Source organism: Aplidium turbinatum, chromosome 6 (genome assembly GCF_918807975.1).
Source record: "Aplidium turbinatum chromosome 6, kaAplTurb1.1, whole genome shotgun sequence".
NCBI lineage: Eukaryota > Metazoa > Chordata > Ascidiacea > Aplousobranchia > Polyclinidae > Aplidium > Aplidium turbinatum.
The window spans coordinates 18308779-18327404 of record NC_137477.1 but is presented as its reverse complement, the minus strand read 5'-3'; the positions used below and the strand labels follow the sequence as shown (position 1 = coordinate 18327404).

The 18626-nt window shown below is 37.4% G+C and overlaps 2 protein-coding genes across 2 annotated transcripts; both read left to right on the top strand.

Annotated features, from left to right (window-relative positions):
- Nucleotides 1-9041: 9041 nt before the first annotated feature.
- LOC145771568 (5'-deoxynucleotidase HDDC2-like) lies at nucleotides 9042-13423 on the top strand. Its single transcript, XM_082583273.1, has one exon. It carries the CDS (start codon nucleotides 9063-9065, stop codon nucleotides 9612-9614), a length of 552 nt encoding a protein of 183 aa, XP_082439399.1. The 5' UTR covers nucleotides 9042-9062; the 3' UTR covers nucleotides 9615-13423.
- LOC145771567 (ribosome maturation protein SBDS-like) lies at nucleotides 13361-15455 on the top strand. Its single transcript, XM_082583272.1, has one exon. It carries the CDS (start codon nucleotides 13476-13478, stop codon nucleotides 14226-14228), a length of 753 nt encoding a protein of 250 aa, XP_082439398.1. The 5' UTR covers nucleotides 13361-13475; the 3' UTR covers nucleotides 14229-15455.
- The last annotated feature ends 3171 nt before the right edge of the window (nucleotides 15456-18626 follow it).

The following is an 18626-nucleotide window of genomic DNA, read 5'->3' as shown; positions in this document are numbered from 1 at the left end:
TCATTTTTTTTTTATCTAAATTTTGACCCGAAGCGCATTTATGTGGTCAATTTTTAATTTGAGTAGCCTACAGTCCAAGTTAGTTAATAGTTCTCAAGTATAGTTCTCAAGTTAATTATATATATACAATACTTCTTTTAAAAGAAATGATAATGGTAAAACCATTTTTTAAAGAAGTATTGTATATAACTAACTTGAGAGAAAAATGTAGGGTCGTTCGGCAACACACGTTCACTTATGACGATCGGAAAATTACCAAGAGAAACTCTCAAATTCCAGCAAATTAAAAAAACTCTAACATTATTACTCACATTTGAAAAGACATAAAAAATAGGCTGTAGGCTACTCAAATTAAAAATTGACCACAAAAATGCGCTTCGGGTCAAAATTTAGATAAAAAAAAAATGAATAAAAAGAATGCTTCCGGATAGTATCGAACTCATCCCCTCTAGATTGGCAGCCGGAGACGTATCGCACGCGCCACAGACTGAGTTGAAGAATACGTGTTGAAGTTAGAACTTATATCGGCGCTTCTCGTCTGTTGCTTTGAAAGAGAAAAAGAAAATAGCGCTTATGTAGTGACATCATGACCGGTCAAATAGTGTTTCAGATTCAAAGACCGGAGCCGGTCAAATAGCCACTGCCTATTTTTTTCTTTCAAAGCAAAAGACGAGAGAAGAAAAAAGTGCCTTTATCACTTCTAAATTCAATAGTTTTATTCAACTGAATCAGCGGTGCGTACGGTACAATCTTTCTCGGGCTGGTATCTCCAAGGGTATGAGTTCAATACCACCCAGAAACGTTTTATTTCAAACTAAATTGCCTGCTAAAAAGCACTGCCTATAAAACCATTTTTTTAAAGAAGTATTGTACAGCCACCCAACTAACTTGTTGGGGTAACACTAAAAGGCGGAAATGCGGAAACGCGGAATAAGCCGAAATAACTTTAGAATTAAAACAGTCATAGTATTTAATGATCTCACAATTGCTTCTAAATAATATCTTTCAATGATATTTCAACATAAGAAAATGTTCGGTATTGAGTTGTGGCTAAAAATCGCATTTCCGCCTTTTTCCTATTTCAATAAATTCCATTAAATTTCGAAATTTACTCCAATAACTGTGGAATTAAAACAGTCAAAGTATTTAATGACCTCACAATTGCTTCTAAACAATATCTTTCAATGATATTTCAACATAAAAGTAGGTTCGGTGATGAGTTGTTGTTAAAAATCGCTCTTCCGCCTTTTTCCATGTTGCAACATTTCATTCTTTCATGATGAAGTTATCGCTATGTTAAACAATATGGACGCCAAGATCGTACTTCCGCGTTTTCTACATCGGCATTAAATCGCTACTTCTGCGGACAATACGCCATTTCATGCCCGGCTTATTTCCGCCTTCCGCATTTCCGCCTTTTAGTGTTGCCCAACTTGTTGAGAGCAAAAATGTAATGCGTCATTCGGCAAACACGGTCACATCCTATTATGACAAAAACTTACCCAAGGAAATTTTCAAATTCTAGCAAATTAAAAAAAACTTTAACTTTCTTACCAGTAGGCTACTCATATTTGAAAAGACACAAAAAATTGGGCTGTAGGCTATTCAAATTAAAAATTGACCACAAAAATGCAGCAGCCTAACAATTGAGTCTTTTCGGGTCAAAATTTAGTTTAAAAAAACGCTTTCAGGTAGTACCATGCTCATTGCCTTGGGAACACCAGCCCAACACCATTCCCTTGGTAACACCAGGAGCACGTCGGCTGCATAGCCGAGTGGTGAGAGCCTTGGAACGGCAATCGAAAGGTCGCCGGTTCAACACCGCTCAAGAGCATGCGGCTGTGTCCTTGGCAAGACACTTAAAGGCATGCCTGAAGGTGGACACAAAGATTGGCTTCCTTGCCTTTCTGTCCACTTAATCTAAATCTTCAACCACCGGGTGTAAGCCTGGATACAACAAAAAAAAAAAAACAGCCCAAGAGATACCGTATAGAATGCGCCATTGATTCAGTTTAAAAAAACTGTTGAATATGTAGTTATAATATGAAAATTAACGCTAAAAAGACCAAATCAATGGTAATCTCAAAATCACTTTGCCGTTCTGTACATGTTTGCGCTAGCAGCAAAAAATAAATTGAATTGAATTACTCCAAATTATAATTGACAATGAAAATAATTATACAAAAAGTAAAATCTTTTTCTTATCTTGGACATTTAATATCGTATATATATAACTAAAAATGGGAAATTGTGTAAACATGAAATTCTAAGACGAATAGAAATTGCAAGAACTATATTTGAAAAAATGAAAAATGTTTTAATCAATCAAAGTTTAAATTTGTCAAAAGATATCAAAATGCTATGTCTGGTCATCCCTTTTATACAACTCTGAAACTTGGACAGTGTCACAAAAATGGAAAAACGGATCGATGCCTTCTAGCTCTGGTCATACAGGCAAATGTTAAAAATTTCATGGAAACAAAAGATCAGTACGATGAAGTATTATCCAAATTCAATTCAAGCGAATTCTTTTACAAATAGTCAAAAGAAGAAAATTGAAGTATTTCGGACACACAATAAGGCAAAACTCGTTACAAAGATTATTGATAAAAGGTAAGATAAACGGTAAAACAAACAAAGCAGACCAAGAATGATTTGGACATCAAACATCACTAAATGGACAAAATTAAGTCATGAAAATGCATTACGAACAGCTCATGGTCGAGAACATTGGCACATTGTATCCAACCCTCAATACGAGGAAGGAGCATGATGATGATGAGGCACTTTTTTCATTTTTTCTCCTTGTCTTTTGCTTTGAAAGAAAAGGCGAAAGAAAAAATGCGTTACCTCATGCTGGTCAAATAGTGTTTCAGATTAAAGGAAAGGAGCCGGTCAAATAGCCACTGCCTTTTGTAAATCTTTTTGAACAGATCCATCCACCTCAACCTCCCACATCATGTTGTACCCAGAAATAGCGGAATGGCCCGTTTCGGTGAGTCCGATTCGGTTAGTCCGATTCGGTGAGTCCGATCCCTTAACGGGGGATTTTTTTAATTTTTTTTTTAAATTATCGGGTACCGTAGCCTAATTATCATTGCCGTTTTAGGGTTAGGGGTTAGGAGTTAAGGTTAGGGGTTAGAAGTTAGGAACTCACCGAATCAGACTCACCGAATTGGACTCACCGAATCGGACTCACCGAATAGTAGCAGACCCCAGAAATAGGGATGGGCAAAATAGAATAATTAGCTATTCTAGAATACTGAAACCGAATATAGAATACAGATATCTATTGTAGAATAATTGACCGTTTTTACCATCAACACATTTTAATGATTTTACAAAAACAATGAACATCACAAAATTGCTTATTCTAGTGTAACAAATTTAGGCTTTTTAAATGTTCACCAGTCAAACGGGATCTCATCTTGGTGGTGGCAGTTGGGCGATATATCGAATTAAAATTTTCGATACGATATCTTTTCAATATCGATATTTATTTCAATTTTGTTCGATGTTTTAACTATCACAGCCCCAACTCGTAACTGCAAACCTTTACAAAAACGTTGCCGAGGCCAAACGGCAAAAGTTGAAATTGCCTCAGCAATTGCTTTGAACGTTTATTACGAAAAAAATTGTACCAAAACATGTAAAACGAAAAGCGAAAAATATACTAGAATAGTCCATCACGACCGCACTGTTTGATTTGTTGTGATGTAATAATGCCAAAAATAGCGCTAAAGCGAGCAGCGCGATACACACGCTGTTACAGTAACTCACGTTAAATAACTCACGGGGAGGAAAAGGGTGTCCGACGTTTTCTTCGTAAACAGTTTTTCGTAAAACAATTGTTCGTAAGCAATTCTTCGTAAAAGCAATTCTTCGTAATACAATTCTTCGGGCATGCAATTGACCGTAATACTAATTGTTCGTAAACAAATGTTCATAAAAGTTAGGCTACAGCTTTTTTTTAAAAAAACAGTTACAATTGTTTACGAACAATCAATTAGGGTAGCCTATATGCTAGAGATGTGCTAATTGTGCTTAAACACATAATTGTGCCACTGAAAGAAATCTGCAGCTCCTTGCCCGTTCAAAGCACTGGTATGCTGAGGGCACCTTCAAGACAGTGCCTTCACTGTTTGAACAGCTTTACACAATACACGGACTGACGGAAAACACTTCAGTGCCTCTGGTGTATGCCCTGCTGGGGGACAAAAGGAGAGGGACATACATTCATGGAGTTGTTACTGTTGCTGTTCCAGAGACAATCATGACTGACTTTGAGGTGGCCATGGTCAATGCAGTAAGCAGAGAGTACCCACTTTCAACTCACCGTGGCTGGTTCTTCCATTTGTGCCAGTGCATTTGGAGAAAAACGATGGGAATGTATTACCAGATGTTGCTCAGCCAGTAATTGACTACTTTGAAGACACTTGGGTTGGGCGCCCAGATCGTCGTCAAGGGCGCCGTCCTCCAATGTTTGCAATTCAAATGTGGAACTGCTATGATGGCGTCCTCAGTGGCCTTCCCAAAACTAATAATAGCATTGAAGGATGGCACAGAGGGTTCATGTTCCAGGTATCTGCAAATCATCCAGATATTTGGAAGTTCATATCTGCAATCAAGCGAGAGCAAAACCTAAATGAGGTTCGCATTGAACAGTATGTCAGTGGCCAGGCAGGACCCCCTCCAAAGAAGAAGTACAAGGACAGTGTAGAAAGACTAACTAGAGTCGTCCGAATCTGGCATCAAGACTTTCAAGATGATGAAATTTGTGATTAGCCTACTTGCGTGGAATTGCACACAATACTTCATACTAAACTTGGCTTGTGGACAATTTGTACGAAGTTACTTAAAGTAGTATTGGTAGTGTAAGCAAAGAATTGCTAAACACAGACAATTGTTGTATTCCAATAAATAACAAAAAATGCGCTTTTTCGTTGTGCTTATTTGTTTATGTCTCGTAACTTGGTTATTCAGGAAAATTTGCATTATGCACCTTAATCGGAAATTGCAAGACAACCTTGCTGTTGCGAAAAATTGTTCACGAACAATTGACCTATCACCTGTTTACGAACAATTCACCTATACGAAGAATTGATGTATACGAAGAATTGCTTTACGAAGAATTGCTTTACGAAGAATTGCTTTCACGAACAATTGTTTACGAACAATTGTTTTACGAAAAACTGTTTCCGAACAATTCACCTATAACCGAGGAAAAGTAAGTTAATTCTGGGCTGATTCAACGTTCGAGTCGGCACAAATCGATTTAATTTTCCTGGCGGGTTATATTGCGTAACAACAATGCCCAAAAAGAGATTTACGTTTGTTTTACATTAATTCGACATCTAGCGACGTTGAATTATCATAAAATAACGTTAATTGCTCAACCAGGTACCAGTAACAAATTAATAGCTCTGGCGAGATTTACGTATGCACTAACATAGTTTCGGCACAATTGGGATACTGCGAGCAACACAAAGTCTATTTGATAAAGAACTAGCCAGAATCGGAATCATCAGATGCTGTATCGGAGGATGAGGTTGTCGCGTCATCACTGGAATCAGACACATCAAGAGGCTCATCGCTTGGCTGTAAATCTACACTGTCTTCGCAATGAAGCGTCTACGTTTTGCGGCTTTCGTGCTTTGATATCCATCCACACGCCTCTTTCGCAGAGCTCCATCAGAGTATAATTGACTTTAGGAACAAATCTATGGCTGTGGCATAACGACTGGCAGGAATGTCTAACCCTAACCTTACAAGCGCTCGTGTGGCCTCGGCATTTTTATTGTCGACGCTAATTTCAAAGACTGAGAAACTCTATTCTTAATTAGAACAAAAATATCAAAATATCAAGTATTTTTTCAAATATCGTATCGTTTTGTTTTTTTCAATATCGCCCAACACTAGTGGCGGTTAAACCTGCACTTGAAAAAACGTCTCTCTGAAGAAGCAGATGTGGCAGTTACACAAAAATATTGCGCTTGACAATAAAGATCTCTTTAATGCGAAAATTCTACTTTCGCTGCAGCGAATTCGTTGTCACCAGACGGCGCGGTACCAAGTCAATCGTTAAAGCGGTTTCAATTATCCGATTTCTTATACATTTTGAAACCGGTTAGGCTTCACAACCGGTTATTCTATATTCGGTATTCTATTTTGCCCATCCCTACCCAGAAATAGGTTCTTTTATGCAGTAACACTCTGGACTATAGTATATAGCATAGGCGCCTAACTATTTGTTTGGCCGTGGGGGCGAAAGCGTGTTTCATCAGCAGCAACGTAAATTCAGCAAATGTCACGCAGATGGATGACGTAATTATGCCGTCACACTAGGATTGCTTTTATTGCCACACTCGGAGTTATCGCTACGTTCGACCTACCGTTAATTATTATAAACAAAACTCGACCACTTCGGTTAAGCAAACACATGACATGTGTTTGCGTTGGCTAGCGGTTGATGGACTGCGACTCTTTAAGCTATGCACAACATAAAGTTTAGCAACGAACTAGATTTATTAACATGAAACAAGAGACGAAAAGGTTTACTAAAAGGTACACTGTAAATGGAATGACAATGTTTTGAAAATGGAATGCAAATACTAACTTGATCATACGCTTAAAAATATACCTGTGGAAAGTAAAATCATTCATGTTTACATCAATTCAGCAGCACGTCACCTTGAATAAATTTAAAAGTTGCTGACACCCGTAAGTAGCCCTTGAAAAATAGTTACGGAGAGACGTTTGATTAAGTTTTCGACTTGACATTGCTCCCTTTTCATTACAATATCGCAACTTATGACTGACCGCTGTAAAACGCCCGTTTTCGCGTTGCAGATGAAACAAAAGATGCGCATATTCCGCCTTTGATCGGGTTTCTATGGCAACGGTCGTGTGTGCGCCATTCAGTTTGCGTGAGTCCGTTACTTCGTTGATTATGCGGCGTGTGCGCAATGCGGTTTGTACCAGCCCTGGTTGCGTTGGTTAGTGGTTACCTCGGGCCGAGTCTTCAAGTTCATTTTCACAGCGAGCGATTCTCTGGGCACCGCGCAATTCACTGCAGTGCAGAGGTTTCGACTTTCGAAAGCGACATCAAGTCTGTTTGCAAGCTCATAAAGCTAAACGCACGCTCCGTCTACGTAGCAAATTATGTTTTTTTTTTGGGTGCATTCAACATCTGATGACATTGAATCGACACAAAATGGTAGATTTTTGCTATGTCCCAGGCAGCAAAATCAATCATATGTACATTGATTCAACGTCTGCAAACGTTAAATCAATGTAAAAATGACAGATTTTGTTGTCTGGTGTGGGATTGTAGCATCGCTACTCGTTCTAGTGATTATTTATTGCGAAGCTGTTGCGGTTTGCATTCAAAAAACGTTTTCCTGCTGCCGATCGCTAGTTCATCTATTGTTTTATGTATCAATACAGCATAAAAAGTTGCCCCCACGCAGAAATATGCGTGGGGGCCAGGCCCCCACGGCTTAGGCGCCTATGGTATATAGAGTAACAGTTGAGACTAGAACTGGAGCATTTGAGTTGTTTGAGGGAAGTGGCTGCATTTACGGCGCCGTAAATACATCCGTTCCATGTCTTTTTTTTAATCTTTACGTTGCTGTTGCTGGAAAAAAAGTACATAGCCTATATAAGTTCTAAATTCAACTGTTTTTGCCAAGTGAATCAGAGGCGCATGCGATCTTTGTCTGGCTCGTACTCGCAAGGATGTGAGTTCGATTCCACCGAAAGGTAATCTTGGGCTACGCATTTTTGTGGCTATTTAGTTTGTTTTTAGTTCTGACCATCACAACGAAAAAAGTAAAAACAGTAGGCTATATGACAAATATAGCAGACGTATAGAAAAAGGTAGAAGCGACAAAACGCGGACGCTATAGCGTGTATGATAGCAAAGCAGGACAATCAGTTTAAAATATGGCATGGTCGTAACACCTAAAAATTTTATATTCCATGCCTTTTTAAAACAAAGAGAAAAAAAGGCTAGTTATGAGTTTTTTTTCTTTAACAATTAAAATGAGTAAAAAAAAATCTAAACTTATAAAATTTTTAGGTGTTACGACCGTGCCATATTTTAAACTGATTGTCCTGCTTTGCTATCATACACGCTATAACGTCCACGTTTTGTCGCTTCTACCTTTTTCTATACCTCTGTTATGTTTGTTATATACTGTTTTTCGTTGTGATGGTCAGAACTAAAAACAAACTAAACTGGAACGGCCACAAAAATGCGTAGCCTAACGATTGAGTCACTTCGGGTTAGAATTAAGTTCAAAAAAAAAAATACCTTTTGGTGGAATCGAACTCATATCCTTGCGAGTATGAGCCAGACAAAGATCACACGCGCCTCTGATTCACTTGGCAAAAACAGTTGAATTTAGAAGTTATATACGCACTTTTTTTCCAGCAACAGCGCGCATGCGCAGTAAAAGCGACGTTAAGAGTTAAAAAAAGGCATGAAATGGCTGTATTTACGGCGCCGTAAATGCAGCCACTTCCTTGTTTGAGCATTTCTAGTAAATTAGTCTTTAGCAGAAGGCCTATTGCATTAAAAAAACTATTGAAAGTTTTGTTTTGTAATTTTGAAATGATTTGTTTTAATGCAAAATTGAGATAAGCAATTATCATGTTTTAACCAAAAAGAAGCCCAGTCATATCATCTATAACGGCGAAAGAGCCTTTTTAAGTGACATGTCTGCTCAGATTAGAGTGGTTGAAGTTGGTCTGTGCTGGGGAAATTTTCTGATGGTGGTTGGTAACACTCATAGAACCATGACATTCCAATTGAAGGACACTGTAATAGATTGCAGTTGTGGGAATCTTTATTCTTAGACTGAAAAAGCCTCTTCGGAAACCTAATCCTGTCAGTTTTGCATGCGTTTCATCTATTTTGGGCTTGTTTTCTATTTGCAGCAATTTTCTTAACATTTTTGATTATATCATGCAGAGTATATAGTTAAACTTGTTCACACATAATTTATTATCGTACATTTTATTGTATTTTAAGTGAAAACTTAGATCTTTTAAATAGTAAAATGGAAATGTTAACATTTTTGTCCATCGTTGGAAAGCTAAAAAAATTAAAAAGAACTGGATGGGTGAACAACAACATACAAAACCCTGAAACAGTGGCAGGTCACATGTATAGGATGTCGATCATGGCTATGGTTATAAAGCCATCTTGTGAACTAAAACGAGATCATTGTGTTAAAATGTGTTTGGTTCATGATATGGCCGAAAGCATTGTTGGGGACATTACACCTCAAGATGGAGTTTCCGATGAAGATAAACATAAGATGGAAGCTGATGCCATGTTACAACTTTGTGCTTTATTAGATTCTGAAGTAGCTAAGGAAATTAAAGACTTGTTTATGGAATATGAAAACCAAGAAACACCAGAAGCAAAGTTTGTAAAGGATCTTGATAAATTTGATATGATTTTGCAAGCTCATCATTATGAACAAGAAGAAAAGAAACCAGGAATGTTACAAGAGTTTTTTTCTTCCGTGGATGGAAAGTTTAAAGATGCTTCTATAAAAGACCTTGTAGAAAAGCTTAAAAATGAAAGAAATTCATCAGCTTATTAAAAGTGGTTTTTATGAATTTAAGAAGAGATTGATGTTTCACAAAGCTGAAAGCCTGAGTCTAGTTGAAATTATATTTTTAAGCAAGGCTGTGAGTCGAGGATTTTTTTTAGGCCTATGCAAAAGCACCATCCCAGATCCTAAAATGATACTTTTAATTGAAACTGCACATTTTGTGTCAGATTGTAAACTTTCAAAATTTGTTTTATATTTTTTATTGCTAAGAACACTTTCTCACATTAAGTTAATGTAGGCATCCCAATTTTTCCTAATTCTTATTTTTGTGTGTTACAACTCCTAGCTACTGCCTGATGTAACTGCAGCACTATAGTATAGACTCCAAGTATATAGTTTGTGCCAAGAATATACTACGCTTTTAGTGGTGCGTATTTTTAATAAAAATTTTCAGTGTGTGTGGTTAGTAATTAAAAATCACTTCCATAAACAAGCATATATATATATTGGATTTGTACATGTGCTATACAGGGTGAACAGAAAGTCCTTGGACCAGCTTATAAATGATTTATTAATAATAAACGAGTTATTAATTAATTATTAGAAAACAAATAAAATTCCATCAAAAAGGTATCACAATGAGAGCTTGCAATAGTAGGAATAAATTTCTTTATTTTCAATGTGGCCTCTCTTCACTTCAAGGATAACTCTCTCACTTCTTTGTCGGAAGTTTATAACTGAGGCAGTGAGGCACGTAGCTCATCCTGGGTTGTCTTAGCCCACTCCTGCATGAGTGATTGCTTCAGAGCATCAGCACTTGGGTGAGCAACGGATCATGTCTTTGCCTCCACTAACAACCACACACAAAAGTCCATGGGATTCAAATCAGGCGATGAGGGAGGCCACATTTCCTTGCTCCAGTCTGGGTTTTTTTTTTTCGCTGAGACTTTTCGGTCATTTGTCCGAAATAACTTGAAAAAATTCGGTCATTTTTTATTTATTTTGGTCATTTTTAGTCATTTTTGGTCATATATAGTCAATTGACTATACATTTTTTCGGACATTTTGACCGAATTGACTATATTTTTTTCGGACATTTTGCTAAAAAATCGGTCAATGACCGAAAAATGACCCAAAAAAAAAAACCCAGGCTCCAGTATCTTGAAAGTTAATGTGAGCACCAGTTTTGTGTCTTTCTTGAGGTCTGGGATGGTGCACCATCTTGTTAGAATGTAAAGGGCTGATCTTTGTAGTATTTTTTCATGTCTTCAAGGGCTGGAACCAAAATATCGTTGATGAAGCGACCTGAATTGAGTTTAACCCCTTGTTACACGAAAATCAGAGGATCTTTCAAGTTTTGGAGATGGTGGCCCACACCATGACAGATGGTTTTTGTTGGTTGTAAACTGTTCTCACATAATCTTTAATATCTGCTGAAGACTTTGCATAAGTTCTATCATTTTGATTATTGAACTGAGCTTCAATTGTGAAAAGTTTTTTGTCTAAAAAAATGATCTCCTGCCATGGTGCCATGCTTGCCTTCAGTTCTTTGAAAAGAATCTATGCTCTTTCAAGTCTCTTTTGCTATTGGAGAGGTGTAAGGAACTGCCGTTATCTCATCTTGTAAGACATCTTGTAATGCCTTCAATTAGACTTAAATTTTAGAGAGTTTAGCAAGATACTTTGCATATAAAAAGTATATGATATACTGTATATATAAGTTACATTCGATATGTTTAATCATAACATGAAAAAGTCCAAGGACTTTCTGTTCACCCTGTATAGTGTACTGTATATGGTTTATCAACAAAAGAAATTATTTTGTGTATCATTTGGAAAACCAAGTATCTGCACTAATAAATTTTAATCAGCTGGTTAGTATAAAATGGAGTTAAGCTTTGTATCTGTGCTGATGAACTAACGTAAAACTTAAAGGCAGCACTCAGCTTATCATGCATGAGTGATCATAGGATTTTCTTTGTTTTACAACTGTGCTAATAATCACATGAGAGTGTACAAGTTTGCATAGATGTTATGCAATACACTCAAATATAGATTTTATGTTGGTGTCGCCTAGACCAGTGATGAGCAACCTTTTTGTGACTGTGGACCATAAATTTTTTTTAGAAATATCTATGGACCATAGCCTTTTTTTTATATCAGATTTATAATTGTGGCTTAAGTTTAGAAAAACAACATATTTATAAGTAATAAATTTAACCAAACAATTATAAGTAACAATTGACCAAATATCATAAAATTTTACGTCAGTGACTGCCTTGTTCTTGATGTTTGTCACACATTAAGTCATGATTACAAGTAAAAGTTTGATTTAATCTTAATCTTACTGTACCACGCTTATTAATATCCAGTCGGTTTCTTTTTTTACAAAAAATGTCATTAATCACAGAAAATCCAGCCTCAACTAGCCATGTTGTCGGAAAGGATATGATGAAAGATTGTACAATTTCGTAAATCTATGGATTGGAGTTCATTATTTCAGTATAACCAAAGACACCTATTTTTATTTTTGTAATAAGCTGAACATTTTCTTTCATGTCTAACAACTCCTCACATATTTTTGGATCAATATTTTCATTTGGTTCAAAGTTTGAAAGATCAAGAACCCATTCTGGGATATCTTTTTCCAGAATGTCTTTAAACCGTTTCTGACAGTCTTCATGGAGACTTTCTAAATGGTGGTAACAAGCGTTTATACAAATTTCTGAAGGATTACTGATTTCTAAATTCTTGAATAAAGATGTGTTTTTCTTTTGAAACAGATTTTTCCAATACATCAACTTATTCATGAAGCCCTTTATTTTCTGGATGGTTTTCACTAAGTCCGATTTTCTTCCTTGTATTGTCAGATTAAGTTGATTGATAGCTTCGAAAATATCACTAAGATAGATTTTTTTTTTATAACAATATGGAAATAACTTTACCGAAAGCGTGTGTGTCTTGATTTATTTTATCTGTGGACCACCGAAAATTCTCTGTGGTCCACCTGGACCACGTTGCTCTTCACTGGCCTAGACTATTACTATTTTTATTGGATTTGTTGCTTGTCTTTCTGTTCAAGTAGTGGAGGTGTAAGTTTAAATCTGGAAATTTTCTGGGTAGCCTACTACTGTAGTTTGAATTCGGCCACATTTTGTTACTTGTTAGTTATTCTATAAAAGTTTTTCTCATGTTTGCTTGCAACTACAAAAAATCGCCAAATTATATTCTAACATGATGTTTGAAAAAATAAGCATTTTTACAATGAGTGCAATAGTTGTTTTGGTTAGGCATAACTAATAACGTCAAGTGTATTGTTAGACAGCCTTAGTTGGAGCTGGGTTTCTCAAACTTTTTCTTCGCGCCATCAACATCTTATTCATCTTAACTTTTCGGTATGTGCATTAGACAGTGTCCACCACATAAATCGTATCCAAACCTGCGTTGTTTATATGGGTAAAGTGCTTAATAAACTTTGGTATATTTTGCATATTTGCTATATACAAATGACATTGTGCAACTTATATTTTCATTCTGCTAAAGAATTTGATTTATGAAGAAAATTGTTGCTACCAAGACAACACTGAACAGATTTGTAGGTTAAGATTTAAAGTGTCTATGTTACTCGGCCAAAATAACAAACAACATTTCTAGTAAACTGGTAAATGAGCATCGGTATAGGCAATCACATTGCAGAAGTTCCTGATTAAAGTTGCATAACTACAACCATAGCCATTGTCGATTGCATAACGCCTGTTATGTGTTGTTTATCTGCAAATAAATGTTCCATTATTTTGAATTTAAGTGCATTGACAAAAAATCTGTTAAATTGGAAATTAATATCCTTGTTTTGAACAGGGTATCATACACTATAACGCTTTTTATAGTGAAATAGGACAACCTGCAACAATGTCAATTTTTACTCCAACTAATCAAGTACGCTTAACAAATGTGGCCATTGTTCGAATGAAGAAAGGTGGAAAAAGATTCGAGATAGCCTGCTATAAAAACAAGGTGATGTCATGGAGAAACAAAACTGAAAAAGACATTGATGAAGTCTTACAAACCCACACAGTCTTTACGAATGTGTCGAAGGGCCTTATGGCCAAAAAACAAGATCTTCAAAATGCATTTGGCACTGAAGATCAAACAGAAGTATGCTTAAAAATTCTTGCCAAAGGTGAACTTCAAGTGTCTGAAAAAGAGCGGCAAGTGCACCTGGAAGCTAAATTTCGAGATATTGCTACTATTGTTACAGACATGTGTGTTAATCCAGATACAAAAAGACCATACACGGTCACTGTAATTGAGCGTGCCATGAAGGAAGATATCCATTATTCTGTAAATCCCAATCGCAACACAAAACAGCAAGCTCTTCAAGTCATAAGATTATTGAAAGAAAAAATAGCAATTAATCGAGCCGAAATGCGGTTGAGGTTTTTCTTGCCTGGAAAAGATTCTAAAAAGGTGAAGGAGAAGCTGAAGCCACATATCAAAACTGTAGAAAATGAAGAGTTTTCATCAGGACTTGAAATGGTTTGTCTTGTCGATCCTGGCTGTTACAGACAACTTGATGAAATCATAAGCAAAGAGACCAAAGGAAAAGGGAAACTGGAAGTGTTAAACCTTAAAGAAGTGGAGGAAAGTGAAGAGGTTCTTTAAAATGTTTCAATGTTCTTGTCAGTTAACTTTGTACTGCCTGTATTGTAATTATCTGCTGAGTAAAAGAAATGAATGAACACTTTTATTTATGTACATGTACAATTAAACACTACGTTGGTTGACATTTAAGTTGGAGCTGCAGTATGAGATTGGGAAAAGTGCTTAAAAAGACTGATACCGTACTGTAATAGTCGCTACACGCGTCTTTTGGTGTTAACAATAAGTGTAAACAACCGATACTGCACCTAATGTTTGCTACATGAAAGGTATAACCGTTTGACTGATTCTTCATGTTCAGAAAGCATACCAGGTAATACACACTTTCGCTTAAATTAGCATTACTTTCCGCTCCATATAATGCATGTTACAGTTGTCGCTTGTAGTTGCTGAAGCGTGGTCTAGTCATCTTTGGAGTTGAATAAAAGTTTTTGCTGCTATAACTCATCCTTAAGGCAACTGTTTGTTGCAGTAATAAAGTGAGACAATTGCGTTTGGTTTTAACGACATTTGGAGTGAAAAGCTACAGTTATGCACGAGCATTTCAAACTCTAACGCTTTATTCATTTGACTTAATCACATTCAATGCCAGTTATTCCTAAACATTATCCGTCCAAAAACGATGTTCAGTCACTAGTTACACTCGTAGCATGATGAAACTTCGCTACACTACACGAAGTTGCTTGATAATATAATGACCGCACATCGTTAGTATGTTAGGCTGGTACATTTTCACATCGGCTATAAGTCATTTTTAGTTTAATCTAACGATCAAAATTCAAGCTTATTCCAACAGGATCACTTCCAAAATGGGTTCTTTGCTTCTTTCCATATCACTTCTTTCGGCACGATACTTGAAAATGGAAAAAGTTGCAGATAAATTTGCATTTGAGACAATTATAAAATTCCTGGAAACAAGTCAAAGCATCTTTTAATTTTTTTTGTAAGCTGTAAAAAAGTTGTCTAACTCACCACCATAGTCTGCCATCATTCTGTTTGCAAGCCATCTTGAAAGTTCTAAAAATATTAATGGCACTTATGAGGATTATCTTAATGTGCAGCTTTCAAACAGAATGGTTCAGTGTGTTATTTACATTTTGCATGTTTGTATTGGAACATAATCTTTCAAATAAAAAAGTAAATGCATCATTGAATTTCGTCACTCTCAGACGCCATTTGTAAGCGGCTGTTTGAAGAAATAAATTTTAGCATCCAATGCTTATCAGTCAATCAATGGTTTATTTGCCAGAAACAGTACATGGTAGAAATATGCAAGTTGTATGTATAGCCTATGTGCAAAAGTGGCACAAGTTTCCATACTGACAGAGAGACAACGAAACGGTCTACTCATGGACTTCTAAATAGTAGAATCTGGACTGGAAACCGACTTTACGCAGTGTACAACAGTTGGCCAGACAGTGGGCCCAGGGGCGCCGGAAGCGGGGGGGCAGGGGGGCGGATGCCCCCTCTGCCCTCAATTTTTCTGCAGATGGAGGGGCAGGGGGGCAATGGTGCCCTTTTAAAGTCATGTAAGCTACTGCACATTTTACAATATAACAATTTCTGCTATTCCCTTTTAGCCTCATTATAATCTTTCATTTTTGCCTCAAAATAATATTTACGGCACAAAATTTTGCAACACAGTACAGGCCTTAAAACTCTTTTTTTTTTCGGCAGCCGTCGTGGCCTACCGGGAGCTTCTTCTCGGCGGCCAAATCTGCGTGCTTGGAGGCCAAAATAACGATAGCACAAGTAAATAGAATTAAACTTGCAACAATGCTAAAATGATCACTTTAGCGTTGTTGAAGCCTGGGCGACGTCCTACAATAGAATCGTTGCACCACGTAATAACTGCTTTATCGGGATTGTAATCCAGTACTGCGGGACCATCTAACGACACTCGCACGAGTGTCTCCAATGTGGCTGATTTTAAAGAAGTTCGCCACTCCCCTAGAATTCTTTTTAGCAACGAAATACAACGTTCAAAATGTGTTGACGATGAAGGCAAGGTAATAAAATAAGTATTTCAATGATGTGAAGGACATTACTAAAAGAAGCATGATATGATCAAAAAATGTTTTCCCCTTGGATGTCAACTAACCTAGTTCTCCTTTTTAACAACGATTCAATGTCCGACAACATCGAATCGACATAAAAACGACAATATTGCCAGCCGATGTAAATTAGCACTTCGGATTAAGACTTTGTTAAAATATACGTCGGGAATTACAAACAAGACTTACAGCGCGGGTGATCGCAGAAGGATATATTTCATCAATGACAAATATTCCCACACAATGCAACAGCGGCGATTATGACGCGCTGACCTAATTTTGCGTCACTCTTTGATACTACTGTACATATTTTCGACAGTTAATCCACGATCATTCTATTGCGAAATTAAAGCTAGAAGAGACCGGCGGCCAAATTTGGCCAATCGAAGAGGTAGCACCGGCGATCATTCAAGCACTACTTAGCGGCCATGGCCGCAGGCTGCTTTAAGGCTTGACAGTAGGTTACATCATTATAACATAACATGATGCTCTTCTTTGTATACCGGACATTTGTATGCTATCATTACGCAATACATAGTGAGCTGATATATTAGCATTATCGCTATATTTTATCTTAAAACTTGAAAAAAAAATTGGCCTTTTACTAAACAAAAGTGCCCTTTTTTCGTAATCTTGCCCCCCCAGTCAAAAATTGTTCCGGCGCCCCTGAGTGGGCCAACAGCCAAGTTTAGGGTTAGTTACTAAGGTATACAAAAACCTCCCTTAGCCAATAACCCTAACTCGTACAGTGCTGGTACTGTACGAGAAGGGGTGGGGCAGTAACTGAAAAAGCACTAAAATAAGAACTGGTAACTTTTTGGCCAACTGTTGTACACTTCGTAAAGTCGGTTTCCAGTCCAGATTCTACTATTTAGAAGTCCATGGTCTAACTACTACTAGTTAATTGCCACCCTACAGAAATGATAATTTTGTCACTTCAGGCACACAAAAAACGCTGTAAAAGACACAATGTGTTTCTCGGCAGTCGAGTGTAGCATAGACACGTGCTTCGCCCATGATTTTTTTTTCCTTTCGCGCAACGCTCAGAGTTCAAGATGGATACCACTACATCTTGCAGGTTTACAATTTTCCATATGAAATGGATTTGTTCCCTGTCTCATCATTAGTGCGTCCGCTCCGGGAGCCGTCCAAACACTCAGCAGGCACATCATACTTACATGGAACATACCTACCAGGGAGGCAAGGGACTCACTACAACCGAAGGGACCCCCCGCGGTAGATGGTTATCTGTGGATGTAAAAGTTTGGTTATTGGTTGCCTCAAGCTGATCTGCCTGTCTCGCCCATGAGGCTAGGCACCACTAATTCATGCAACACAGAACTTTTTCAATCGCTGCTTTCGTCAGTCAATTGAATCCTTACCTTTGTGGAAAGAAAAGAACTACAGTAATTAAATGCACAGTTGAAAAGGAGCGATCTTCCTGGCGTCAGCACTACCCGAATACTCACTACAGAACAGCCAGGGGCGTCGGAACGGTTTTTGACTGGGGGGGGCAGGATTATGAAAAAAGGGCACTTTTGTTGCTGAAAGGTTAATTTTTTTAAAGTTTTAAGTTACGATATAGCAATAATGCTCAACCATCAGCTCATCATCGAGTAGGCTAATGATACAAGTGTCCGGTATACAAAGAACAATGGCGGCACGGGAGGGCCACCGCATCATGCTATGTTATGATGATGTAGGCCAGGGATGTCCAACCTGCGGCCCGCCAATCATTTTCACTTTAAGTAGTAGCCTACTTTGAATCTTAGCCTAATTAATTACTTTGAATTTTAGCCAGGGCCTCTGAGAGAAATTTTCACTGGGGGTACGAAGAATCGTTCCGGGCCTCCTTTTGTCTTAGGCAAAACGCGTGATGTTTGCTTAGGCGTAGGCCTATTGCACACCATACAACATTTTACTGCAGAATTGGACATCTGTAAGCAATAATAGTATCAGGCTGCAATTTGTTGTGCACATCATGTGATCTGTCCCTCGCCAAGTTGTGTATCCTGCGTTGAATCCGTGCGTCAGTTGTTGATGGTGCTGTTGAGAGAATGAGAGGTGTCGCTATGGTAGACCTACAGCTTTAATGTAAAATTTTCAAATTCATTTATTTATTTCTCTTAGATGTAGTCTATAATTATTCCTGATGATGAGGACACTATGTGGTGTCGAAAACGTCAGATTTAGTAGTTTTTTTCTTGTTTTTTTGTGTGTTTAATAAAAAATGTTAAATCCGTTAACGTTACTGCTGGAGTGTAAGCTACTGATAGCTCACAACAAGTTAAGTGCTTTTAACAGAACACTTTAGCACGTAAAGCATTGAATCACCACTTTGGGCCCC

What these genes read in the sequence shown, in the direction of transcription:
- LOC145771567 (XM_082583272.1), top strand. Translation starts at nt 13,476, where the DNA reads ATGTCAATTTTTACTCCAACTAATCAAGTACGCTTAACAAATGTGGCC.
- LOC145771568 (XM_082583273.1), top strand. Translation starts at nt 9,063, where the DNA reads ATGGAAATGTTAACATTTTTGTCCATCGTTGGAAAGCTAAAAAAATTA.